At 44.8% G+C, this 27,887-nt stretch overlaps 1 protein-coding gene across 3 annotated transcripts in view; it reads right to left on the bottom strand.

Annotated features, from left to right (window-relative positions):
• The window catches only part of PUS10 (pseudouridine synthase 10), a 268,922-nt gene that overhangs the window by 177,014 nt on the left and 64,021 nt on the right, over window positions 1-27,887 (bottom strand). For all 3 annotated transcript variants that reach the window (XM_078649298.1, XM_078649297.1, XM_078649299.1), the window contains exon 5: window positions 19,562-19,596. In XM_078649298.1, the coding sequence (XP_078505424.1) occupies window positions 19,562-19,596 (35 nt within the window). The remainder of the gene's footprint in view (window positions 1-19,561; window positions 19,597-27,887) is intronic.

The raw sequence follows: 27,887 nt of genomic DNA, 5'->3' as shown, positions 1-27,887 counted from the left end.
GAGTTATATTCCCTGGTTTTGTTTTCTCAATTTTTATGAGTCTGTTTGCATCTGCTCATGTTTTTTTCTAGAAAAAAGAACCTCATGTTTGGTTATATTCTTATATTCTGTTGTCTTTAGTAGGAACTCCAGCTATGCCCCTTATTTTTTACCTTAGATATCGATATTGTCGGTCTTTTCCCTCAGATTATATGAAAATAGACCACTTCAATCCTATAAGGAAAGAGACAAGTTTATCAGATTTTCCTTTCCCTAATTCCTCATCACTCAGCATTTTGATAGCTGAAATACAGCATCCTTACCGGTCCTGTTTTCATATTCACTTTCATAGTTTGGAGGACGCCTCTGGGAGCTACCTTTCACCCTTTGCTTTTCCCAGCTTGATCTAAGGATCAATAAGTCTTGTTAGTACATCTAATCCTTGACTAACTTCCTACAATATCTCCCATTTATATAGAGATTCTTACCTTGCTAGTTGTATAGAGTTACTTTATGTTTAATTGACTCTTTTTGTGTACATCCACTCTGGGGTTGACAATCTTTTAGTTGGAGCTTTTGTGACTTGGCTGGCAACTCTAGAGAAACAAATATTATATTTGTACCTTATCAGAAGAGTATATTCTTAGTAACTATTAACTGTCTATGCAAATTCTCCCTCTACCCTACTTACTTGATGGTGGTAGCTGAACTGCGTGGCGTCCTCCTCCTCTCCGAGTTTTTTGGAACTGATTAACCTTGTTACTATCTCTGGTATATATACCATCAATGATTGGTTGATTCGTTCCACCTGACACTTGTTTTCTATTCCTAATCGTTTTTTAAGAGTCCTCACTATAGTCGCCATCTTGTAGTGGGTTTGTTTCCTTGTATTTTATATTCCATTTGCTAGACTTACTGTTCTTATTCATCTTCCGTTATTTGTATTTATTATATTATTTTGTACTGGTGATCTTATTATTGATTATGTACTCTAGGTACAATTTTTTGATGATGTTTATTTTTTTCTCTTTCGTGCGATATTTTGATTAAAAATAATTCTATTTTTTCATGATACCCCCGTATCTGTGTCTGGTCTACTTCTATGTTGGTTATCCTTCGTGTGCTAGAACCAACTCCCAGACGTTATCCGTACGGTCGTTAATACCCGACCTCCCCCGTGGCCGCCATTTTGGATAGGGAGACTGTGTTTTATATTAAAACACGGTTATTCTTATATTGCCGCGTTTTGGATCTGGATGGAGTAACATTCCAGATTGTTACTCTGTATTGACAAAGCATACATATTGTTGATATTTAATTCGAAGGTTCCCAGGAATATGGATGAGCGTCGTCCTCAATGTATACCCTTTGGTGCGCGCCATCTTGGTTTGGGGAAAAAAAACGAATCGATATCGTTGTGTTTAATGTGCGTATTTCCACATTAATGACTTTGTAGTTCATTAGTAACATCATTTATAATTATATCAGATATTATTCTTCCCTCGTTTTTACCCCAGGAATATTTTTATTTTTATTTTTATTGTTATCGCATTATCGTTTTATGTCTCACTTGCAACTTCAATGTTGATTTTGTCGATCCTAGTCTTATTTGTTCCCTACCATATCTTATTGTGGTATTGCCTATGTCCTTCCCTAGTTATTGACTATGAAGTTCTATCATCGTCCAGGTATCTCAGAGTTTCTATATTTGTTTATCCCATCATCATTTGATTGGATTGGATCTACTATGGGATACACAAGTTATAGATTTACAACTAGTTATATGAAAAAAGAGGTTGTTCTCTAATAAGAGTGGTCTTTAATATTGGAAGATTACTCCATGTATTTTGTTTAGATAATTGCATTTGGGGCTTCTCAATTACTTGTCCCCTCCTATGTTTGATCATGATCTTGCTCGAAAGACCTGGGCCTTAATTTGCGCTAAAGGATTCTTTCCCATTCTTCTTTATTATTCAGTCCTGTTTTATAGGTGCTAAACTTCGACATGTAGTATTGTTCTCTTTGTTTACGTTTTCTAGTCGAGTCTCCTCCTCTCCTGTTTAGACTAACAGCTTCTAATACACACCATCGTAGATCCTCTACTTGGTGGCCCATCTCCATCCAATGTGCCACCAGGGGTGCTGTTATCTTTTTCGTACGGATGGCTGACTTGTGTTCATTTATTCTTACTCTGATCTCCCGTTGAGTTTCTCCTATATATGCTTTGCCACAAGGACAATTAACCATATAGATAACATTATGGGTTCTGCAATTAAATAATGCTTTGTGTGTGTGTGTAATTTTACCATAATTTATGACTGGGCCTGGTATTATTAATGGGCAATTTTTACAGTTGCCACAAGCAAACTTGCCTGTTGGTGTTGACCCATCTATGGTTCTGATTAGATTCCTTTGGTTTTTGTTGGGATAGGTTTGGACTAGACAATTCCTAATTGTCCGATTCCTTCTGAAGGCGAAAATGGGTTTCGGTATTGGTATTTCGCCAGGGTCATTTATCAATTTCCAATTCCTATTGATACAGTTTTTCAATCTATTGGATATGCACGAGAAATTCGTGACAAATACAATAGGTTTAGCTTCATTTTCCTGTCTGGTTTTTGGTTCGAAAAGACTCTCTCTATTGTAATACTTGGCCCGTTTGCAGGCTTTTTTTATCATTTTCTTGGGGTACCCTCTCTCAGCAAATTTATTGATCAAAACATTTGCGTGTTTATCGTACTCTTTTTTAGTGGTGCAATTTCGCCGCACCCTTAAAAATTGTCTAAATGGTATATTGTTTATTTGGGCAGCTGGATGATGACTATCGAAGTGGAGCATAGTGTTCCGGTCTGATGGTTTCGTAAATAATTCCACCGCCAGAGCGCCCTCTACATTTTTTATTTTAATATCCAGAAAATCACATTCCTCGTTACTATACGAGGAGGTAAATTTCAGGTTCTCATCCCCAAGGTTCAGCCATGTGATGAATTCTACCAACTCTTCTTCATTTCCTTGCCAAATAAAAAAAATATCATCAATGAATCTTGACCATGTTTGGATATTTTCAAAAAATGGCGCCAGAGGATTAAAAATATGTTTATTCTCAAAGTCTGCTACGTATAGACATGCCAGGCTGGGAGCACAGGTGGCTCCCATGCTGGTCCCTTTTGTTTGTCTATACATATTCTCTTTAAATAGGAAAATATTGTTTTTAAGGATGAGCTCTAAACATTCTATCATAAAGGTTGAGTGCTCTGACAGGTCTTCCTCCTCATTTGCCAGCATATTTTTAATTACTTTAATTGTGTCATTTTGGGGGATGTTTGTGTAAAGCGCTTCTATATCAAGCGTAACCATCCATTGAGTACAAGGGTTAAACTCAATCCCTTCCACTTTCCTGATCATTTCCGTTGTGTCTTTTATGTAGGCTGGTTGGTTTGTAACCAATGGTTGGATAAATGTATCCACATATTTACTTAATGGTTCTGTAAGGGAGTTTAGGCTGGAGACTATCGGTTTTTTAGAGAGTGGTAACATTTTTGCAAAAAGTGAATGTATATTTCTTGTTGCTGTTTGTAACAGCATTGTGGTACTATGAATTTTAAACTTTACAAATAAATGAATGACAATTTTTAATTAAGTCTTTTTGTGCATATGTAGTTTTTCATGATACTGTTGGGTCTGACATATCTAGTTGGAAATTTGGTAACCCAGACAATACTGCAAATCTCTTTCATTAAGGTGAACGTCCCGGTTGGGATTGGCACACCATCCACGAGGTATAAAATCAGGAGAAGGAGCTCTGTTTTTGTATGATTGTTGACCCAATTCTTTTCCTGATAGAAAGGGTAGCTCCCTACTCATACTTTTTTCGATACACCAGGAAGACCATCTTACATATAAGAAACTTGAGATCAGAGTCATGCATTGGTCTGAAAGGCCTTCAACAAGAGGGAAGTGCCACTTAGAGTTCCCACTAGGCCAATGCCGCCTGAATATTTGTAATAGGCCTTAGAAAGGTTCGCCAAACACAAATTGGATGAATAAGGTGCTCCGCAGGACCTCTTCTCTTTGTGAGACATCACTTACAGCAGCACCATTATAAATGTGTGTGGCAGGCGCGATATGGCAACTCCAGTAACAGCTCCTGTGGCTCATTTAGAAGGGTGTGAATACCATAGATGGGCAATTGCAAATTACACTTTCACTTCAGACAGTATTTAGGATTGTTAGCCCCAGTCTGGGAGTTGACCAGCACCTCCAGGCAGTCTTGAAGCCCAAGTGTCCAAAATCCAGAGCTGCAGGGGCAAAGCTGAAAGGTTCGAGAAAGACAGGGTCTTGGCACAAAATCCATTCTGCATTTCTGCTTTTGTTCATTATTGAAAGCGATGACTCCCCGAAAGGCAGTTGAAAGTAATAGCTCGATGAAAGGCAGTGGTGCTGGGTCAAACAGGTTTGCCTCTCCCACTTATAGGCAACCAAAACCATTTGGCATCTACATTCCCTCAGTCTCCGCACAATAAGAGTGAAGTAGTGGCCCAGAGGGGAATGCACAGAAATATGTTCTTCCTAGTTCACAGAGAAAGAGGCATAATATATGTATTTCCAATATGAGCCTAACTGGAGAATCTAGAGCCAATGGCAAAGAGTCTGCGGTTTTTCCTATCATGAAAAGGTCTAAATTTGGTTCACCCAAAAGGCCAAACAGCGTGTTCCCGGTCTTTTGAGATCCCTGCCTCAAGTAAGTAGGCCTGCCCATGTACTAAAACATTCCTTCATGTTTAACATATAGCTTTGTTACACAAGTGGAATGTGGTCGACTGATATTAACACACCACTCACCCAACCTGTAATGCCAAAAAAGGCACCAGTGAAACAGAACAGAATCTCGTCAGTCTCTACTGTCTTAGGATTAATAAGTAGGAGCACTATTCAGTATTAATATCCAAACCACCACAAAACCAATGAAGACACCTAGCTCTGTAGTATAATTAACTCCAAGTTTATTCAGTACAAAAATGTACTGTGCTGCTAATACAAAAAATTCAAATCAGCAATGAGATTTATATGACATATATAATCAACCATGTTCACAAAACCATGTATGGTCTTTCTAGGAAATGTAATCTCAAAAGGATCCAATACTTTGCTTAAAATTTCATGAACCCTTTCCAAAAAATGAGCAGACAAACTCTGTCAGAATATGTTTATGCTACACTATGCAACGGAAGCATTACTCAGACTGCGTCTCTCACACTTTCAGAGAACTAAATTAACAATTCTGCAATGAGTATGTATAAGTGTAAGCAACGGCAATGTGACCCAAGTCTCGAATGGGTAGCTTGCAGAGGTCAGTGAGTGAATGGCATCTTGCTTTAGTGAGCGGAGCATGGCCATTTTACTGTCAGTCTGTCATACCCAGCACTACCTTTCATGTGACGCTAGTCTGAAATGCTAGGCCCCTGTTTTTCAAGGTGCATGACAACAACTTGTGGGTAGGTCTACAAGTTTTTAAACCTCTGATCACACCCATGAAGATGATGTCTGAGAACCCTTCGCCCTACTACGTTTCTGGATTCTAAGTCTCATCAGCCTCTTATGCCTATCCTTCCTCTCTTCTCAGCGGCATGAGCAGAGAATCACCACTACTGGAGGGAGAATGAATGGGGCTGTGAACCTGCCTCTAGTTCTACCAAAATGAGTCAGGCGCCTCATCAACAGGATCCCTCCAAATAGCCATAGAAGCATCAATATCGGCCTTGATGGTCTGGAGTGCTAAGTCATTTTCTTTGTCAAGAGTACATCACCAACTTAAGGCAAGACATGTACCCTGGCCTGCACCTCAGGTAGGCAGCATGTGCACTTCAGCCACACTTGGCAGTGGAGCATCTGTTCATAACACATTTGAGGGCACCATGTTTCGGCAAGGTCTATGTAAATGTACAGGAATTTATATAGCGCAAATCACCAAGCGGTTTCTAAGCGCTTGCTTAGGGAACCCGTCCTGGTATTCCCCTGTGAGATAACCCCGGCAGGGTATCCGCAAGCTGAAAGCCAGGCATCCCGCCGCGAGGGGCCGTTGTGGAGATTAAGCAAGCTATTGCCCAGAGTCGCAGAGTGTGAACCCGTGAATCGAGTAGGCACCGGAGCGAGAATTGTCGAGTCCATGGACATTTTAGGACTCAAGACCCCGCCGAGCCGGGAATTGAACCCTGGTCCCGGGCTGACCTCTGCTTCCAGGTCTGCCTCCTCTAACCAGTGAGCCACACTTCTATGCATACCTTCATACTGTTCTAGTCTCCCCTCTGCTAGGATGCTTCTGGGTTTTATGCTCTTTGAAATTAAAGCAGTTTCGCTATCATATGCCATTGTTCCCACTGGGTGAACTGAGAAGCACTGCTGTGCTGTTCACAAGCATGGCGAGGGATGCTAACTCAGGACTCTTGTCCATGCCCTTCATAGTCCTGTTGTCTTTTTTGGTAAGCCTAACGCCGTTTGCGAGTGAAGTAAACAGATCGCCCTGACCGCTCACACCGTACAGCGAATTCACGTTGCTGACGCGCTGACAAACACGAGGATGTGCGCGAGAGATCATTGAGCCACGGCGCTGGCCGCCCTCCAAACAGTCGGCTCCAGCCCAGATCTGTCAATAAACCAGGGACCCTCCCAACACTCCTCCACTCTCTGGCTGAAAGAACGCCCTTCCACACAGAACAGCGGTACATGAGAGGCGCTCCATTACACTGCAACTACTCATGAGTGACATCCACGCTCCATTACATTGTAACTACTTATGAGTGACATCCTGTCATTCCCAGTTTCGGCTCTATCCAGTCCGTGTCCTGAGGAGAACCCCCACTAACGTTGCGGTTCGAAACGCGTTGACCCTGAGCCTTGGAAAAAGAATAAGGGTGCTACTAGGGCTGCTTAAACCCATACAGTGTGATCCCTAGTTTTATAACCCTCTAATTTGTTTCCCTATCCTTGGCTTAGTTAGACAGGCAGGCAGCCCTTTTTGAACTGTATGTCCGCCTGTCTTTTTGTACCTAATAGAAAGGACTGGTTCCTAATGTGAATGCATTGTCAGGTATTTGATTTATGACTTTTGGTGTTGCCTGTATGAACTGACAGTATTTATTTATCTTGAGCACTTGTACAGCACTTGTATATTACTGCACATTTCACTTGTTCATATGTATTTTTCACTGTTTGTTGACTGTCTATTTGATGACATATTTAAATTCAACAGTTGAATGGTTTTCTAAAAATACAAAAAACTAAAATAAAATAGATGACCCTCCAGAACTAATCCGCTGGGTGGGATCGGAAATGAAAAATAAATAAATCTGTCTGGCTCTTTTGTTAGTTTAGCATATTTCAGTGGTCTAAGCCAGTTCAGATACAGGACCCAAACCTTTGTTCTTGCCCTGTCTTTTTCTGGAGGCATCAGCGTGCTGGAGACAAGAGTTCAAAGGACATCTAGATATGGCTTCAATTATCACAGTGTATGGTTTTGTGATGGCCTTAGGCAAATGGGGGACAGAGCGCAGCAATTTATTTTAATCTGGCCAGGTTCCTGTAAAGGGTCCTTCCATTCTTCCAGAAGTGACAGGGCCAGTATTGTTTTCTCCAGCTCCTGCTATAATGCAAAGAGCAAGTGTAGCCCAATAGCTGGGGACCACATGGTCAGGCTAAACTAGACTAGTATCCCCACCCTCACATTAGGTCCACACAGGACGCCGTGTCTTTGGATAGTAATGTGGCATCGGGCAAGAGGAAGAATGTCCTTGGGTGAAATATACATGTCCCATGTGTCAGGCGCTGCCTCAACAGTAAGTCCTTGCAGTGGTCCTTTCACTCATGTCACAATCAAGAAGAGATGCCAGGTACTCCTCGTGTTCTAGGGCCACACAGCGTCTTCGGATGGGGTTTCAGACACTCCACTGAGGGGTCAATCGCTATTGATGGCTTTCTCTGTTCCTGTTCACACTCCTGAGTACCAAGAAACCTCTCCTTGTGTTCTTTAAGTATGTACTTGAGAGGCCCGATATATTCATCTGACATCTTGGGTCTGGGAGGTTTAGCTTTTTTCCTATGATTAACATCTCTTGCTTGAGCAACGTTGCTCTCTATCCTTCAACTTAGCCACTACTTCTTCCCGGAAGTGGTGTTTTTCTTCCTTTCCTTGCCACGCCTACATTCACCACAACTTTTTCATACACTGATGAAGAAGAAGACAGCAAAGTTAACTTTGTACGGAAGGCCACTGAGGCTGAAAATAACAGTAAAACACTAAAGCTGTTGACGTGGACAGTTTAGATGCTGGAGTTGAAGTTGATGAAAGTGTGTGCTTCGATGTCGGTGGTGCTGATATTATAATCAACGTCAAGGATCTCGTCCCAATTGGATCAGAGGCTGTGCTAAGCACTGGACGTGATATTATAGCTGCCGAGGATGTCCAGGGCAACGTCAAGAGGAATGACATAGGGCAGAGTGGAAGATTGCTCCTTATCGCTGGTGCACGCTGAGTAACTGGGTGATTTTTGGTGAGACTCAGGGCTTCTGGAGTCCTTGCCTTGAAGTCTTAGTATCCTCCCCCTGGTTGAGACTCTGATTGGAGCTTTAGAAGAGGGGACCATTTTAGCTGCCTTGCTTCTATTCAAAGTATACCATCTTTATGTCCCCTTCCTTTCTTGCTATTGTATCAAGAGATTTAGATACGTCACACAGTCAGGTTATAGGCAGTGGGTCTACTTTCAGAGATGTTTCTCTAGCAACACTGGGCACACATTTTTAACAAAGCGTTTTTCATCTTTATAAACTATATCCAACAAAAAGGTACACTCTACCTAGTACAGACAGCACAGGAGAAACCAATGAGGGCACAAACCTGCAGCCAAAAGTGCCACTTAGTTCTTGTAAATAAATGACAACAAGCATTTACAATGCAACGGTTTCGCCTTTGGAAAAGGTAGAGCTATTGGCATTGTAAATGACAAAATTTGTATTTATGTGTTGGTTTTGAAAACAGATAAATAAATGGCATTGTCATTTACATTGCCAATAGCTTAATCTCTCGCAAATGTGAGACCTATTGTACCCTACGGACGAGCTCAGCAGACAGCAATTACTACCACACACACACACCCAGAGCCACACACACACACCCAGAGCCAGCCACACACACCCAGAGCCAGCCACACACACCCAGAGCCACACACACACACACACACACACACACACACCCAGAGCCACACACAAACCCAGAGCCACACACACACACACACACCCCGTGTGTTCACCCCTGCCCTCTGCACCTAAAATCTCATTCGTAAACATGTGTTCTGCAGGGTTGTCTAGCATTGTGGGGGGCTCCTAAGGTAGGCGGGCGGTTGCTTCTGTCAGAAAGGCCTCTCTACCAGGGCACGTCGAGGGGGCACCTTTCAGTGTCACCATTTGGGTTTGTAGACCTGTCCGTGCCGGTTACACCGACTGCTCAGCTGTGCAGCACACGTGCAGGGCCTCCGGACTGAAGGAGGGGGGGGCAAAGGTCAGAGATGAAAGGCTTAGTGTCCGCGCTGCCCATAAATAACCTTGGAGCCAGGAGCCGGCTGAGAACATCCAGCACGGCAGGAGTCGGAAAGTGGGCTGTGTTGCAGATAGATAAGTGACAAACTCTTAAAATGTCAGGCGTCGCAAAACCAGCTCCTGATAAAATACTGACACTATCCGCTTCACAGTCATCTCTTTAGTAATCACACAATCTACCAACCAAAAGTACAGATCATCCAGTAATCCCTGTGGACAGTTTAAGCAGTAGGATGCCAAACAAGTGGCCAGTGGGCTATGTAACTAAAATATCCAAAATACACAAGCCAAAAATGGTATGAAAATCATTCTTCTACATCAGTCCTAATGCAGGGGCAGATCTAATAATACAGGTTAGGAGAACTGGAAATCCTAGAAATCCTTAAATTAACAACGCCTATGCATGTCACCAATCTAGTAAAAAAAAAGTACTGAAAGCCCATGGCTCAGAGATATTTACCACTTCCTAATGTAAACAAAAAACGTGCAAGCCCGTCCTAAAAGAGGCATCAAGAAGCATGCTTGGTAGAGTACATACAAGGAAATGTGAGCTGGTGACTAATTTGTCCACTGATAAAGCAAGAAATCAGAGCCTTCCTTTTTTGTCAAAATGTAATCCTATTCAAATCACTCTCTTTTTTGGGCTCCATTAGCTACTAAATCTAGTAAATTTTAGGGACAGGCTAAGTCTGCGAATGAGCAAACAAAAAGAATCTCAAGCATTATGTTCCCAGGGAAACATCTACAGGCCGATCAAACCCAAAGTTGCACAACACAGTTCTTCTCAAGCACTAATGTGGTTCTAATGAACACCATCTTCTCTTGCAATTTTGCTCATGACGATCATCCATTCAACAAAGTCCAAAAATATCTTTTTAGTAGAATGTCCTATATTGGAGTAAATAATGACTCCCACTTGGAGTTTATTCCCTAGTGGTGATTTTAGTTTATACAATGTTTTCTACAGGATCTGTTTGTAGTACATTGTGTTTTGTTCACAAAACTAGAGGGTCATCTCTACAAACAAAGAGAAGTCTATTGGTCAAATTAAAATGCCATCTGAAACCAATATACACTGATAAAATTAGCGTGTGTTCCTAGTTTCTAGATGCAACTGAAAACTAACTGGGAGTTACCACTAGACGAGTGATGTACAAGGCCTTGACTGCACCACTTGAGCTTACAGTTACTGATTAACAGTTTGTCAATTTAAAAGTATCAGCAGCAACACAAAATAAGAGGGCTCAAATTAGGCGATCATCTATTGGCGCATCTTGCGGGACCACTGTACTATGAATTCCTTTTGCGTGTTTGCATGTGTGTGAGCTGAGCTCTCGCGCCTGTTTATAAAAGTCACTTTCACCCGGCATCAAGGCATGGAAGCCAGACGGGCACGGGGCCGCGGGGATTAGCGGCTGATGGCTGAACGGATAGTCACTGATCTGATCCGCCGTATGGCTAATCACCCGAAGGGGCTAGAGCGCGCTGCGCTGGCGGCTGGTCTCTGTCCAGCCTCCCCCGTTTAGGGGAGCACCCAAGAGATGCCCCCAGGGCATCAGGCTCTAAAACTCACAGAGATCAGCTAGTTTAAAGGGCGGATGGGAGAGACACACACATATATACATATATATATATATATACACATATACATATATACACACACACTCTTAATCCTAGAATTATGCATTTGCACGTGGGATCTATATTTGCAAATGGTAGCATAACAGTTATAAGGGGTGTCTCAATGTTTACCTGAAAAGATACATATAAAAGATACACACTGATATTAAAGGGACCCGATTTTCATGACAATGGCTCTCATGGACACCATCATACCAAAATAAGTTACACCGCATGGAACCGACAGTACCTTTGGGGAGAGGCGCGTAGGATGTCGGCGATGAGACAGTCTGGGCAACAGAATCAATGCGTGGTTCTCCCCGGCATGCAGTGGTGTCGGGGCCTAGGGGGACGTGCAGCCGAGTGTCTGCGGCAGAGCCCAAGACGCCGCCGCTGCCAAGAGCAGTTTCACGAAGGAGGAAGGGTCTATGCGACACGGGCGGCGACATCGCGTGCGTGAGCCCAACTATCTATCACAAGCCGGCAGGTCCTCTGGTGCCTGCACAGAGGCGCTATGCAAACACCCCGAGGCCAGAGCAGAGATCCCGGCCGCTTCTGCCACAGTGCTGGCTTGCAAAGCCTTGCTAGCACCCCACAGAAGCGTAATAACTGGCACTGTGTAATACATGCTACATTCTACTCACAATTTATGTCTTGAACCGTCAGATGAAACATCCCAAAAATATTTTCTGGAACCGTTAGAAAATGACAAGTGCCGCACTCGTGCGGCTTCTCCTGGTGACAACCACCAGACTCGGAAGGCACTAAGTTAGACATGCACAAGCAAACACGGTCGCCCACCCCCTCCAATGAGATCATTCGTAGGAGGTACGTCTTACGGGCATCGCATGTAAGATGGTTAGTCAAGCCCCCGATCTGGTGGAAGGTAGCTATGGCACCATGATATTCCTTCACACTCACCCGCAGACGTCAGTCCTCCCGAGCCGGGGCCGTACTCCTCTCCTCCCCAGTGCAGACTGACCCCTCTGCCCGCAGGACTCGCTCCCAGAGCCTCAGCTGCCCACTGCTGGTGCTGGAGGGACCTATACGTTCCGGAAGCGGTTCCCGGAGTGCGGCCCTCACCTCAGGAAACAATCTGTGGCTCTGCGGCCCGCTCCTCCCTCCCTGCCTTCCGCTCCTCCCGCCTCCTTTCCACCTACCCCTCCTCGCACAAACCAGGAATGCTGCTGCCGGGGCCGGGCTCCAGGAATGCGGCTCCTGCTCTCAGAACTGGGGCGGTGGCGACGTCCTGTGTTCACAACGAGCCTTGCAGGCCACTGATAAGCATTGCCACCAGCAGGGAGTTTCGCGTCGGACGCCTTTCCTTTGAAATGTTAGAAAAACAAGGTCATTTTGGGATTCGGGGGCTGTTTTTCGTGCTCACCCCTTCCCATTGGCTGCAAGGTAAAATTCCAGTCAATGGGAAGAGGAGAGGGCGGGACCCAGAAACGCCCCCGAATCGCGTCGGGACAGGGAAAAGAGTAACAGACACCCATCTCTTCCAATGGCTAACCTCCATTTATGGAGCTAGCCAATGGAAGACAGAGGCGGGACAAAGCCCCATACTGTAGATCAACAGATTTCGCCTGCGCGAACGTTGCTGCGCAGCGGACGCCAGGCGAAACCTAAAAAGCATGGCTCTTGGAAGACCCTCATGCTGTAGTTTCTGGAGTAAGAATCTGAACAAAGGAGGTGCCAGAGTACGGGACACCCAGTTCCTCATGCACTGCTAAGTTGGAGGTTCCGCGCTGGACACACAGGAGGCGTTTCAAAAAGTCGTTCTCCACCACCTGAAGAACGCAGCAGTATATCCCCAAACTTCACTGCCCTTTTCCTCTAAGTAAAACTTTTTTTGATAAGAAGTCCAATAAGCAATATTTAAGGTGGTTCCAAAGCAATTCAGCCAAGTAGTTAAGTGCTTATTTTGGCGTCTTTGTGATACGTATAACTTGGGAGGCTGTGGCATACACTGCTCTTCTTACTCTGCTGCAGGTCTGTCTCTAGATCTAACACTCTATATATTTTTATTTATTTGGGTAAATCCATCGTTCTTTTGCCCAGTAAGCCACCTCAGTTTGGACCCAGCCATATGCAATCAGCCTGGCAGTTCGGTCTGGACTGTTCCCAAGGGGCACGGGGGTCATGACTGATTTGCATATAGCTGGGTCCAAACCGGGGTGGTATAGTGGGCAAAAGAACAATGGATTTAACCCAGATATTTTGACTGGGGGAGAATGTTTGCATTGTCAGCATTCCGTCCATTATTTGTTTGCTGTAATAGTTTTCGCCCTAAGTAGGATGGGTATGCCCAGACATGGGTCCCTTGCTCAGAGAGCCACTGGATTCAAGCTAGCCTGGCTGATGAAGGGTGACATACCCTGAACCGGTCCCAGGATGCTTGTTTCCGGTCCAGGGAGGACCTGGCCTGGCAGTTCGGTCTGGACTGTTCCCATGGGGCATGGGGTCAAGACTGATTTGCATATGGCTGGGTCCCAACTGGGGTGGGGTAGTGGGCAAAAGAACGATGGATTTAACCCAGATCTTTTGACTGGGGAAGAATGTTTTCATTGTCAGCATTCCGTCCATCATTTGTTTGCTGTAACACTTTTAGCCCTAAGTGAGATGGGCATGCCCAGATGTGGGTCCCTTGCTCACTGTGCCACTGGTTTCAAGCTAGCCTGGCTGATGAAGGGTGGCATATCCTGAAACCGGTCCCAGGATGCTTATTTCTGGTCCAGGGAGGACCTGTCCTGGAAGTTCGGTCTGGACTGTTTCCATGGGGCACGGGGTCAAGACTGATTTGCATATCGCTGGGTCCAAACTGTGGTGGCGTTGTGGGCAAAAGAACAATGGATTTAACCCAGATCTTTCGACTGGGGGAGAATGTTGGCATTGTCAGCATTCCGTCCATCATTTGTTTGCTGTAACAATTTTTTAATTATAACATTTCTTTTTTATATAATCCAACTTTTTAACACTAAAAACAATTTATATATAATGAATTTAAAAGTCTAAATAATGTAATTGGTGTAATATTATTTCACAAACTTATGATATATAATTCCCTACCTCTAATATTTTCTACAGGAGCAAGTAGTAGTACAAGTGAGAGGACATGAGTGACACAAGAATTACTCCAAGGATAATCTGAAGTACATTTTCTATTGGTTTGGAATCATTTTGGCTGTAGTAACTTTAGAAGTGGTGTTAGTATATAGCAATGGGTTTGTTCTTTTGAGGGTAGGTGGTGTTTGTAGTTGCATATCCTTCCCTAACCTCCCCCTTACTTCTCATAGCACCTCACATATTTAGAAATAAGTATTTCCCATTTTGCAGCCACTCTTTCAGTCCCTCCCTTATTTACTATCAAAACTAATATGGATGTGTGTGGAGATCTCCGCATATGCGGCTGGTAGCTCCAGGCAAAAAAGATAGAAGGGGTGGAAGAGAGGTCTCCACACATAGGTTAGTGAACAGCAACTTTTAGTATGTGAGCAGTACTAGTCTACATAGTACAAAGAGCAGTTTGTGAATAGGCCCCAAAGTGATTTGCCCGTAACCACAAAAGGCTTCAAATCGGGAAGCTGGGAATAGAACTCAGGTTTATTTTTTAACTTTTAGAAGTAAACAATGTCTATATCTGTATTTTTATTCTATTGAAGTTCTGTTGAAAGCAACATCTTCCGGTCCGTGGAGACAGCAAAGATCTGGATAAGCAAACATTGATCCTTAAATAATGTGCTTCCTATCAGTAAAATGAATCACATTTTAACATAACTATTTCTCTGTACATTCAATTGAGCTGAGTAAATGAACTGAACCCCTGGAACGTTAGTGTTGATAGTTGTGATTAAGAAGCTTGTTTCTTCCCCACATAACAGACAATACGTAATTATTTCCATGAGTACAACGTTTTGGTGACTTTTGTGAATAAGCCACAGGTCAGCTCTTCTGGGTCCATAGCTGGTGAATCAACCATGGAATTTCTAAAAAATGCAAGTAGACCAGAAAAGGAACATGGCTCACTAGTGGAGTTCAATGGTATGTGCATTGAGAATACTAAAAATCCAGTTTGTTTTTATCCTCTTGTTAATGGATATCTGAATAAACTTGTAGAGGAAAATAATTAACGAAATTGCAGCTTCCTGGTTACCTTGTGAATGGATAGTTTTCTAGATAAATAGACTTTTAGAGAATGGATGTCACTCCAAGATTTCGCTCAGGATTTCCGCGAAATGTACGGGGGAATTAGTCGATAATAACGTATGATCTACAAGTCGCAAGGACGACTGCAGAGATACATACATTATTATCGACTAATTCCCCCGTACATTTCGCGGAAATCCTGAGCGAAATCTTAAATATTTCTGATACCACTGGGGTCTCAAAGGTATTTAAGACAGTATTTTCGATGGCATTAACACCATTCAAAGCCATACTGGGTATTTTTCCAGATTTCGTCCATTCGATTTTTGGCGGACTTCCCCTGATCCTGGGACTAATTGCAGGAATCCTATTCTTAGTCCTTATTTTTCGTTATGGCAACCCATGTCACAGATCAAACTCTCGCGACAATGGAAGAAACAATCCTAGCCATTGGATACCGGGACCGGATATCAAAAATCCTGGGACTCTCCCGGCTTAGAGACCTGAACATGACTTGGTTTCTATCATTTCGACCAATGTGGCAAAGATGTGTTTTACCTGTATTGAGGTGTCTGCTATGCGGAGAAGAATGCGTGTTAGACACCTGTCTGACGCTACAATCGGATGCGCCAGTGGATGCAGATACATTGTTGGTTCCTACCAAGGTTCACGCTTTGTGCTGCCCTCAAAGGCTGCCAATCCTGATGACGGCATTCGTGGAATCTTCACCACTACGATTGAAGAGTAGTGAAGTTCAAGATGAAAGCAGCATCGATCAGGTACGACCTTCTGTCAGCAATGCGAATCAGAATGTCAATGGAGGCAATCATGCGCACGAATGCATGGTTACACCTATTTCCGACTTAGTGGAACTTTCCCATGAAGCTGTTGACAGTTTTTTCGAAAGCCTTAATGATATGATGTTCTCTCCAGAACAGAAATAGAGACTTTTGAGCAAGCTCGCACACGGCGTTCCCTGAATTCGGCCTTCAACTTTAAAAATAAAGTCACATGAACAATTTTTCCCACCAGTTCACCGACAACAATTTTTTAGCAGCCCCAAATTATTTTTTACAAAATTTTCGGGACACTTATCTTCTGCTTAAAGTAAGAAACTATTCCTAGAGAACTAAGATTTCTATTTTTAGATACTTTATAAACTTTAGTTGCCCGCTGGTATGTTCACAAATATTTTATTATGTGATGAAATGGTCTCGAACTTTCTTTCTGTATAGCCATATTAAGAGCCATTTCATGTGTATTTCTCATATACCAAATGAGCAATAATGTCTACAAATGCGTGTTTACTTTAGCGTTTAATTCATAGCTTAAGTGCATACAATATATATGACTGCAATTTTTCAGTATATTTGAAAATTTCAAAATGCATTTATGTATTTTGGGGTGGTGAGGTATACACTATAAGCTATAGTATGTTGTACTATGTTATACTATGCATAGATTAGTAAATATGACCATAGTTAGCGTGGAGTGGGTGTCATGTATTCCTATAGGTTCTGAATCGATCCCCCTATTCCTGACCCTATTCTGGTTAAACTAACTATCAAGTTAACTAACAGTCAGCCCATGAGGCAAGAAAAGCCCCCATGATGCAGATACCGTTATCTGACGCAGTCACACTACGGCACAGGAACGTGTTATCTGATTAGGTCATAACGCTTGAGATCTAATTAGACAAGCGACATTCCTCCAGCCCCTGATAAGGCATACGACGTTCTCATAACAAATCAAACCTATGACAACCTGGAAAATCCGTGCGGCCATTGTTTTGATTTCACAGAGAACTTCAGTAAAAGAATGTGCTAACGAGCAAGTCGTATGACATCTTTATTGACGTATCTATGTCCATCCTTACGTCAATCTCGGCACCTTTAAGGTATAAATATTGCCGATCTTGCCCTATGCAAACACACTCGTGGTGACGAGACGGAGCAGCCATACTTGCCGAAGCCCAGAAGCAGAGCAGACCCCGCTGGCAGCAGCCCCGCCTTCCTGACGCGCTGAGAGACGCGCTGCTATCTCCTGCCGAGAGACCCAGCACCGGCGCTTTCGGGCAGCCCTCGCAGGCAGCCTGGAATATCGAGAGCAGAGAAAGAGATACCATTCCTCATTCATCCTAACTTCCAGGTACAGAACTGAATAACCCCTCACAGAGAATTCTTTAGCTATTCACTTGGCAAAAACAAACTTAACTTAAACTGTAACTTTCTATTCCCGCCCACGCATTAGACTTAGGTCAGGTACACGGGGTAGGCGTATTTAGAAACACCAGTTGAGTACGTTTAGTCAAATGTATATGTGTATGTAAATATATTTTAATCATTTTAAACATCATATGGCTCAGAAACCATATCAATGTTTTTACAGTATTATTTTATACTATTGCTTTTAATGTATGCACTTTACTTAACCATAAGTATTGCAATAATATCGATCCATTTCTCTTGTACGAGAAAAGAGACTGATCAATAAATAACACCTTTTTATTGAACACGCCCGTCTCTTCCTTTTCTCTACAATCTGATGAGACTAAGAATGCACGTACTGACTGAGTAAAATAATTGCCTTGTGCTCACACGACTCTGGAGATACACTCTTGATTAGGGGAGAGCAAAGTTGTCATGTTCTATGGTTGTCAGAAACTAAATCCCTTCTTGTCTAATCAGGGGAGTTAATTCTTTCCTGAACATTCGAGAAAGTTTCTAGCGAACTCTGAGCTACGCTGGCAAACCCAAAACTTAAGTCTAGTATCGACAGTAGTAGACCTAGTTAACGTCTGGCCTAGGCCTTTACTGCTGTAGGTATTATTCCAATGCGCAGAGCCTATTGGGAAGATAGGAACTACACTACAGAGCCACTTGACACCACTTGTTACTCACTAACATCACTCATCTACAGGCTCTCTCAACACAATTACTGAAACCAAACACTCTTTACCACACCAATCAGTAACACAAAGCAAATCCAATGTTGCCTTTTCTTAGGCCTTTAGATTTAGTTTTTCTTGATAGATTTTTATTTCAATTTTTTAAAAGTGTTCTGTATCCAGCAGTCAGCACATATTACTAATAAATTAACAAAGATCCCTTGATAGAGAACAAGTTTAAGTAGAAAAGAATCAGAAGGAATGCTTATTGAGAACAAATATGTACATTGTGGATTTGGGAGTCAAAACAAGTAGAGAAGTTAAGAACTTTGAGTTGCTTTCTGACTGGGATGAACCTCAACAAGTCAGGCTTGATAAAAAAAAATGGTGTGCTAATCTGCTCTACATCCAGACCAGCTGCACATTCTTCATAACAAGTATGGCCTTCTCTGCTGTTGAGATAGTGTACCAAATGTTTGACTCTAACGGGATTGAGTGATAAGAAAGTCATGGATAGCAGAGAAGATCACATCCTCCAAAGGACTCCGCAACATCAGGGGATCGTCCCTTGCGAGACTGGAGCTCTAAAATTGCAAACTTCAAATACTTGGAGACACTCATACTATGTCTACTCTCTAAAACTGTGCAAAGTCACCCTCTTCAACATCAGATGTGTCACTTTTCTACAGTAATTCAGAAGAGAGCTCTTAGACTCACCAATTCAATGCACACATATCAATAGTCAGCAGTACCTAAAACATGTCATGCATTGGCATGCTTTTCCAATAATTCCTTCAACTGCAAACCTCATACTTAGATATCCTCCCTCCTACAGACTTTTCCATATGATCCCTCAATAGTACCCATTGCGACCCCCCTATATATACCTATTTCACCCGTTACTTTGTTCAGTACATTCTGAAACTGCACTAGAACAGGGCTAGGGGGGAAAACAAGACAACGCCAATTTCAAGTGAAGGCAAAAGGTACAGTTTCAGTCTTTTGCATCAAAGCAATCAGCTGCAAACAAAGTACAATCAGTTTAACATGGCTTTATCTTTAGGTTTAGTTCTTCTTCAGTGTTTTTTTTCCCTTCTTCCCTTCCCCTTACTAGTCAAACTGGCAGCACCGAGACGCCCATGGGCATACCCGTGCTTTATAAAATGTATTTTCATTTCATGTATAAGATTTATTTTTCATTAACATCTGCAGTTTATGTTAAGAACAAGAATACCGAAATACGGGCATAATAAACAACTTACCTACTCCCCTTTTCATCGCAATTAGTACTGTGCAGTCGCTGTAGATGTGCTACAAAAAGTTTGCTTTCAAATTACTCACCCCATTTCTTTTTTTACCAGTAACCAAACAGCATGCTGGAGGCCATTTTTGCCAAACCAAGGGAGAGATAATTGTGGAAGGCAAGAAGTGAAAGAGAAAATAATAAACGGTCAATCTCAGCAAATAAACACAATCTGAAATCTTTGCATGTTGAGTCATTGTTATAATCAAAATATAAATGAAACCCCATTTTAATCACTTATTTTCTTAACACACTTAAGTAACTTTTCAATGGCAAGCAAATATTTAGACATATAAAAAACAAATAGCATTCAGCCTGTACAATCTGTTGCATAAAATCCAGCTTCCAGTACAGTCAAGAAACTCCTTTACAGATTTCTACAAACATGGATAAATATAAACATGGATAAACAAGAGAAAATAAAAAAAAATACAAGTAAAAAGTGGAAAAGAAACTCAGGATCATATACAGAGTATCTAAAATCCTCTGAGAGGAATAAGCCTTTTGGCCCTGTCCAATACCACACCAATGAAAGGCTGTTTCTGTGTAAGGACAAAGGAAAAAGTCTGGGTGTTGACCATAAAGACAAAACCATGTAGGTGGATCATGGTGCACTGAAGATTTTCTGTAACCAACGCAGCAGACCACATCTTCACCGATCAGTACTTCGTTTGGAAACACCCAACTTCCTGAGTTAAGCTACCACCACGGCCAGCGCCTTCGAAAATATTCGGAGCACGGCCATCAGATCAAATAGAAGAATTGCAAAATGATAATGCTGAAACCCCATGATTAATCACATTGAACTGGTATAATTGGCAGATTAAAGTGGGTGCCCTGGAGCTTCAAGAGCCCTAAACCATTTCCCCACGCAGAGAGTCAACAGATCCTGACTGAAGAACCGGATTTCTTTTTTTAAAACAATTTTTTTTTTTTTTTGGAAAACCTTTATTTGACATTTCAACCAAGTACAAACACGTGCCTACAACCCCCAGGGCCGGCCGCTAAGAAGTTGCAACACAATAAAACAATCAAAACCCAAACCCAGCATCCCGGGGAGCAGATTTGCAACGTCCAATATACCTAGTGGTTGTAAACATATCAAGTTGGTAACAGGATAAAAAGGTTCCATTTTATAATATAAGATAGAAGGATCAGGTGCCATACAATATCTCAAGTTGCGAAAAAATGGGGGGGGACGAAATAGCATATGTCCACAGTTGAATCATCTTCGTGTAAGTCAGCGGCGTTAAAACATATTATTAATGGTAAGCGAGCGTACAAATACAGTTCACGCCAGCTGAATTCCCGCCCAGTAGCACTGAAACATCGCGAGAATTGAGGCACATATGAAACAGCAGAGATGGCCATAAAATTTAACCCATTACACCGACCCGGAAAGGAAGAAAAGAAAAGGGCAAAGAAAAATAAGAAGAAAAAAAGGCCATAGAAATAAAACGAAAACAAAACACCCATCCCCCAACCCCCCCACCCTGCACCCCTGCAGATGACTACGGCCTACCCCCCAGCAGCGTGCCTGTCGCCCAAGAACTGAGACCCGAAATATAGAAAGACCCAGAGAAAGACAGAAAGAAATTAAACCCCACCCAAAGAGGGGAAATGGAGGAGGGCTAACATCTACGTGCTCCCAGTCTCTCCCCCTCGCCCTAACAAAGGGGTCCCCCCGAAACTGTCACATCTGAATAGTCCAAACTGAGAAAACATCCCGGGGGGAACCACAAGCCCTGCCCCGGACTCCGTTAAGCTAATGAAACAGTCCCGTTACCGATAAGACCACAATGAACAACCCCAACAACAGTCTCAGCCTTGGCCCCGTCGATCGAATTCACAGAGTCCCTCAGACGAATAAAGCCCCATCATCAAAATGTCAAAAGATACATAGAAGTGGTCGGAACATAGTTCAGTAGATGGACGAAGAACAGCAGATCCCAAAGTAAGCAGCTGGTCCCGACGATGTCCCTCCCAGTCTCCGAAGCCAGGCCTTATCACATCCGCCATCTTGACATACCGACTGGGGAGGGGGTTAGACACAATCCAAAACAGTGCACAGTACCAATTAAAAGGTTCCAGGATAGGGACAGCAGTTGAATGTTCCGACAGCTGCAAAACCGGGGATTCCCAAAAATTAGTTAAGTCACCGATCAAAGCCCATCCAAGGAGATCCACCGCTGTAGGGGCAGGCACAGCTTCCAGCACTGGGTCTAATTGCGCCACTGGGGCGTCGATCAAGAGGCAAGCTGGCTGCCGGGTCTCGGGCATCGAGTTAGGATCCGGTCTCAGTCCTTTAAGTCCATCTGCCGCCGACAACAGGCCGCAGGTCTGAGCTGCCACAGTCGCCTGAAGTGCCTCTAGGGCCGCCAGCACCTCCCGCAATGACGGGCCCCTTTGGGCCTGCTCCGCCTGGTTCCATATTTCCTCAGGCATAATGGTCCCCACGGAGAGGCGCCTTCTCCGGGGTGAGATCAGCAGGAGCAGGACTGTGCGGTGAGGGACCAACCGTCAGTATTCATTAGTACGCGACGAGGCTCCAACCCAAGGTGCGCCGGCGATGCAAGTGCCGGGCCCCCTGGTCAGGGACCCCCGCGACACCGCACCGTGCGTCACTCGTCTCCTCACCTCCAACACAACACCAGGCTGCAGATGAGGCAAAGCAATCCAAAAATTACCGAAAGTTCCAGAGACCGGACCCTGCCGCCCTCAACAGTCCGCTGTTGTGCAACTCAGACCCGGCTAAGCCAGCACTCGAGACCCAGGCTTCCAGACTGGGTTAGGCCACAAATCGGTCCTCGACGTTATTCAGCTCCACAATGTCAGAAAAACCCCGGGATCACACCATCGGAGTGCGGATTAGTTCACACACACAGATCCGGGGCAGGAAATCAGGATAAGTGACAGGATCTTGGAGCGCAAGACGGAGGTCAGCGGAGCCGGGAGACTATGCGGCCATCTTGCTTGCTGTCGTAGCTCCTCCCCCTAAAACAATTTTTATTGTTGTAAAAGTAAACAATGGGCATTTTCAAGGCTTTCATTGCAGATATCAGTAAAACAGGATTACAAAGGCGAGACATAATGGACACAGCATATTTTGTCAAGGAGACAACAGTAATACAATCATGACAGTAGTTCAGTATATGCAAATTTGCCCTCTATATTCATTCCAAGCTCCCGAAATTTTGGCCCACTTCCGCGGACACTTCCGATTCAGATATACCAACTTTTTTGCAACAATCGCTGAATCCAAATCTGTACTCCAGGCAGTAAGCGCCGGTAACACAGGAGACCCCCAGGCCCTAGCCACATTCCGTTTAGCGTACATAATACCAAGCGTGGCCCAATCCACTTGTGATATAGTCCGCATAACCTTGGACCAGAAACAAACAATCAATGGGCAATCCCAGATAGTATGGTAGAATGTCCCCACCTCCCCGCAGCCTCTCAAACAGTACTGATGTGTGATTCTACCTATCCTGTGTAGCGTGTCCCTAGTATAATATACTCGATGTAGAACTTTCAATTGTATCAATCGGAGCCGTGACGGCACAGCGACCTCCCAAGGAGAGGAGAGCACGGCCTGCCAGTCTGACTCATCAAATTCACCTACCTCCGCTGTCCAGGCCGCTCTAAGTCTCTCCGTGGGGTCAGGCATATTGTTGACCAACTTACAGTAGACCAACGAGGTCGCCTTTTTCAGCATGTGCTCCGTAAGCAGTCTATCCTCTAAAGGAGTGGATTCTGGCAGCGTTTCATCAATTGGGAGCACAGACTTGAGGGCGTGACTGATTTGTAGGTAGCGGAAACGTTCCGCCTGTACCAAGTTGAATTGGGCCGCTAGCTGGTCAAATGTGAGGATGGCACCCTGTCTGTAGAGGTCTCCAACCGTCGAAATGCCTATCCGGTCCCAGGCCTCAAATCCCTTACTATTACAGAGACGGCCGAGGCGCCGCGACGCCCAGAGTGGCGTCATCTGCATGATCTTGTCCTTACATTCAAGGCGAGCAGAAGCCAGGTACCACAACTTCACTGTGTGAGCCGTAGGGCCCAGCAGGGCCGCCGCACCTCTCGGGTCATAGAGCGCAGCCATCACTCCTCTGCCCCCCAGGTCTTATTTATCCGCCTTGAACGCTGGCTCAGTCTGCGGAGCGTGGAGCCAGTGATTTATAGTCTTTAGTTGGGCTGAACAGTAATACAATTGGATATCTGGGAGCGCTATGCCTCCATCGAACAATCCCTGAACCAACTTTTGCCGGGAAATGCGCGCCGGTTTGTCCCCCCAAAGGAGACCCGAAACCAATGCGTTTATGGACGTAAAATATTTTGGAGGCACAAGAAATGGAGTGTTTTCAAGGATATACAGTAGTCGTGGTAATGTCATCATTTTAAATAACGCCGCTTTTCCTAAAAGGGTCAGCGGTAGGGAGTGCCAATGCCTCACATCCGCGCGAAATCGCTCAAGTGGGGGCAATCAATTGCGGTGGTAAAAGACCTCCTGATTAGGCGTCACCCACACCCCTAGATATTTAAAGGGTCCATCAGTGATCACCAGGGGGCAGCCGTCCGGAAGTCGCGGTGGGGGTCCCTTAAGGACAAACTACACAGACTTAGACCAGTTGATTGTGTATCCTGTGGCTCGCCCGAAGATCTCACAAATATTAAGAAGAACTATGAGTGACCGCCTAGGAAGAGTTAAGTAAAGAAGGATATCATCGGCGTATAGTGATATGCGGTCCTCCCAGGACTCAGTCCAGCTGAGACCCCTTATCATGGGGTCCCACCGTATCCATGCTGCCAACGGCTCCAAGATCAATGCGAAAAGCAGTGGCGATAAGGGGCATCCCTGACGCGTACCACGGCCCAGCTGGAAGTCCCTGGAAATATGGCCGTTGGCTACAACATGTACAAGCGGATTTGTGTACAGGAGTTTTACCCAAGCACAAAGCTTTGGTCCAAAGCCTAAATGCTGCAATACCACAAATAGATACGGCCATTCGACCATGTCGAAGGCCATTCGTGCATCTAAAGAAAGGATCACCGCCGGTTCTGACAGAGCCGGGATCTGCGCCAATACCGTGTGGACTCGTCTTAAATTGAGAGCTGTGCTCCTGTTTGGCATAAACCCGGATTGATCCGGGTGAATAAGCGTCTCTAAGTGTGGGGTTAATCGTATGGCTATCATTTGGCCAGTATTTTCGCCTCCGCATTTAATAATGAAATAGGACGATATGATGTACATTCGTCCAGAGGTTTACCAGGTTTTGGTATGGCTATAATCGTAGCCGTCCATTGATCTCGGGGCAGTTTCCCCTTAGCCAGGCTGTCTTCAAACATTTGCAGCAGGTGCGGAGCCGTAAGATCAGAGACGTGCTTGTAAAGTTCTATGGGGACCCCATTCGGCCCCATGGCCTTACCTGACTGCAAAGAATGAATTGCACCCAGGACCTCATCTGCCGTAAAGTCCAACTCCAACAGTTCGGCGTCAGAGTCCGAGAGGGAGGGCATTTGGATATCCTTAATGTAAGTCTGTGCCTCTTCAGATGACATACAGGAGGAGGGGGTGTAAACCGCCTTGTAATAATTGGCCAAGGTGTCTACTATATCCATAGGGGTAGTGTTAATCTCACCGTCAGCATTGCGAAGCTGCGCTATCGTCCTTTGGGCCGTCTTTCTTTTCCAGCCATGCCAAAAGTCTCCCTGCCTTATCGCCCACCTCGTATATAATATGTTGAGTGCGCATAAGCCGCTGTCTAACCTGCACCCGCTGGTACTCCGTAAATTCAGCCTATTTGAGGCGCAACTGGCGCGCAGCCTCCTCAGTAGGATCAAGATCATGATTGGATTGTAAAACGTCCAGGTCGTACTCGAGTACTCTAAGGTCTTCTTGCACAGTCCGTTTATTACCCGTTATGGAGGCTATAGCCTGGCCCCTTAGCACTGTTTTGTATGCTTCCCACAGGACCCCTGGCGAGGCAACGGAAGCTGTATTTTCTTGGACGTAGCATTTCATAGCCGTGACCAGGTCTTTTCTAATTTGTGGAATTTGTAAATAATGAGGCGAAATCGTAAGATGCGCCTCCGGGCATTCACATACAAGGAATATACCATGGAGACTGGGGAATGGTCTGAGATACCTCTCGGGCCTATCTTTACCTCAGTTATATGGGGTAGGCTATCTGCAGAGACAAAAAAATGATCAATACGTGAAAGACTATTGTGTACCCCAGAGTAGAAGGTATAGCCTCGATCCCCGGGGTGTTTAAACCTCCACCCAACCGTAAGACCCATAGCCTCCACATAGCCAGTCAGCCGTGATTTATGCAGCCCTGTACTCCTGCCGGGATGGCGGTCAAGTCCATCGTCTAGAACCGCATTAAAATCTCCACCCAGTATGAGCTCGCCCTACGGCAGCGTCAGTAAAAAAGCACTGAGGGCGGGGAGAGTGACTGAATGAAGGGCAGGTGGAATGTACACCGATACCACATTGAACCTATTTCCTTCCCACAAGCAGGAAATAGCTGCAAACTGTCCTTGTGCATCTTTCCATACCTGCTGTACTATCACAGGAAAGCGTTTACGTATCAGGATTCCCACCCCCCTGGAGCCAGAGGAAAACTCAGAATGCACTGCCATCGCATATCCCCACCGATCCAGAGCACTGCATGTCGACCCCACCAAATGCGTCTCTTGAAGCAATACCAATGCCGGGGCTGCCCTACGTACATATTGCAACACCAATCCCCTCTTAATTTTATCTCCCAAACCGCGTACATTCCAGGTGACCAGGGTTAAAGGGGACACTGGGGCTAAGACCGGGGCGGTATCATCTGTTATCTTGGCATCCAAGACCTCGTTTGCCATCACGTTCAAAACATCCTTGAAAGCTCAACACCGTATCCCGCATTTGCACGGCCGTAACCTTGAAATACATCCCAGAACTAAAGCTCAGAACAGAGTGTAACCAACCCTTCCCCCCCCTCCAACACTGTCATTTGAATTTGTACATTTTCACAGTAGTCAACAACATCATATTGCCTGGTCACAGAAACCCCTTTCCTACTCCCCTCCATCCCCCACCCTGCTCCCCTGCCCGTGGACCTCGAACTGCCCACCCCCCAACATGGCAGAGTGCCTATATGTTCCCTACCCGTGCTTAAATTGCAGAGATGAAGCGCGCTCACCCGACCCGCGGCACCTACAGTGACTTCAGTAAAACATCACTTGATATTGTAAGACACAGCCCTTAGAACATTATCATAACATGTCTACGTTAAACCATAAATCTGACCTGTTACATAACCAGAACACTGGGTTCCGGCACCCCTAAAAATGTATGCCCCCCCATCTGATCCCGCCCTATCCTTCAGCTCCTCCCCCCGCCTATTACTTGCAAGTGTCAGCAGGAATAGGTCCCTCTGATAATGACTAATGTCACTCATTCCTGCTTGTCCAGTCCACTGGACTCTAGCGCATTATCAGTCGCTGAGTCACCAAGTTCTGCACCTCCTTTCCGGTCTGCCTTGTCGCGGCAGGTACCCCTCATGTCGCTGACCCTTGTCCACTCCTCCAGCCATTCCCAGGTCGCTTCTGGAGAGTCAAAAAACCAGGGTTTACCGTTCCTTTCCACTCTTAATTTGGCCGGGAAGAGCATAGCGTATTTGATTTCCCTGCTACGCAGCTCCCGTTTCACTGCCTGGAAGCTGCGCCTCTGTGCCTGAACCCGTGCTGTAAAATCAGGAAAGAAAGTGACCTCATAGTTGTCTATCTTCAGCGGAGGACCCGCTCTAGCCGCCTGTAGGATGTTGTCTCTGTCGCGAAAATTAAAAACTCTCGCAATTAGGGGTCTAGGTTGAGTCCCTGGCTTGGGGCGACCGCCGGGCACTCTATGGGCTCGTCCAATGGAGAAATAGGTGGAGAGAGCCTTCGGTTTCAAGTGTTTCGTGATCAGCTCCTCCACAAAGAGGTCCGCCGCAGGTCCTTCTGTATGTTGTTCCGACGTGCTCTCCCTTCATAATCGTCCAACTGCTGCGCCATGCGGGTCTGTTTCTTCTCCAAGTCCGACACCTGACGCTGCAGTTCAGAAGTATCCTCTTGTAGTGCCGCCGTTACCACTTTGAGTTCCTTCACTTTTTCGTTCATTTGTTTGAAGTCTGCACGAAGCAGGGAAACCTCCATTGTGAAAGAGTCCATTGACGTGCGCATGTCGTGGAGCGTGGGCTCCTTGATCGGGGATGGTGACACCGCAGCGTTATCTTTATTCAGTCTTGGCGAGTCCCCTTTGTCACCTCCCTTGGTCCAGGCGAATTTGGCCAATTGCGCCTGAGGGACGCTCTTGGAACCTCTGCCTCCTGT

Source organism: Lissotriton helveticus, chromosome 6 (assembly GCF_964261635.1).
Source record: "Lissotriton helveticus chromosome 6, aLisHel1.1, whole genome shotgun sequence".
Classification (NCBI taxonomy): Eukaryota; Metazoa; Chordata; class Amphibia; order Caudata; family Salamandridae; genus Lissotriton; species Lissotriton helveticus.
Note: the sequence above shows the minus strand (reverse complement) of the source record. Positions and strands in the feature narration are given on the sequence as shown.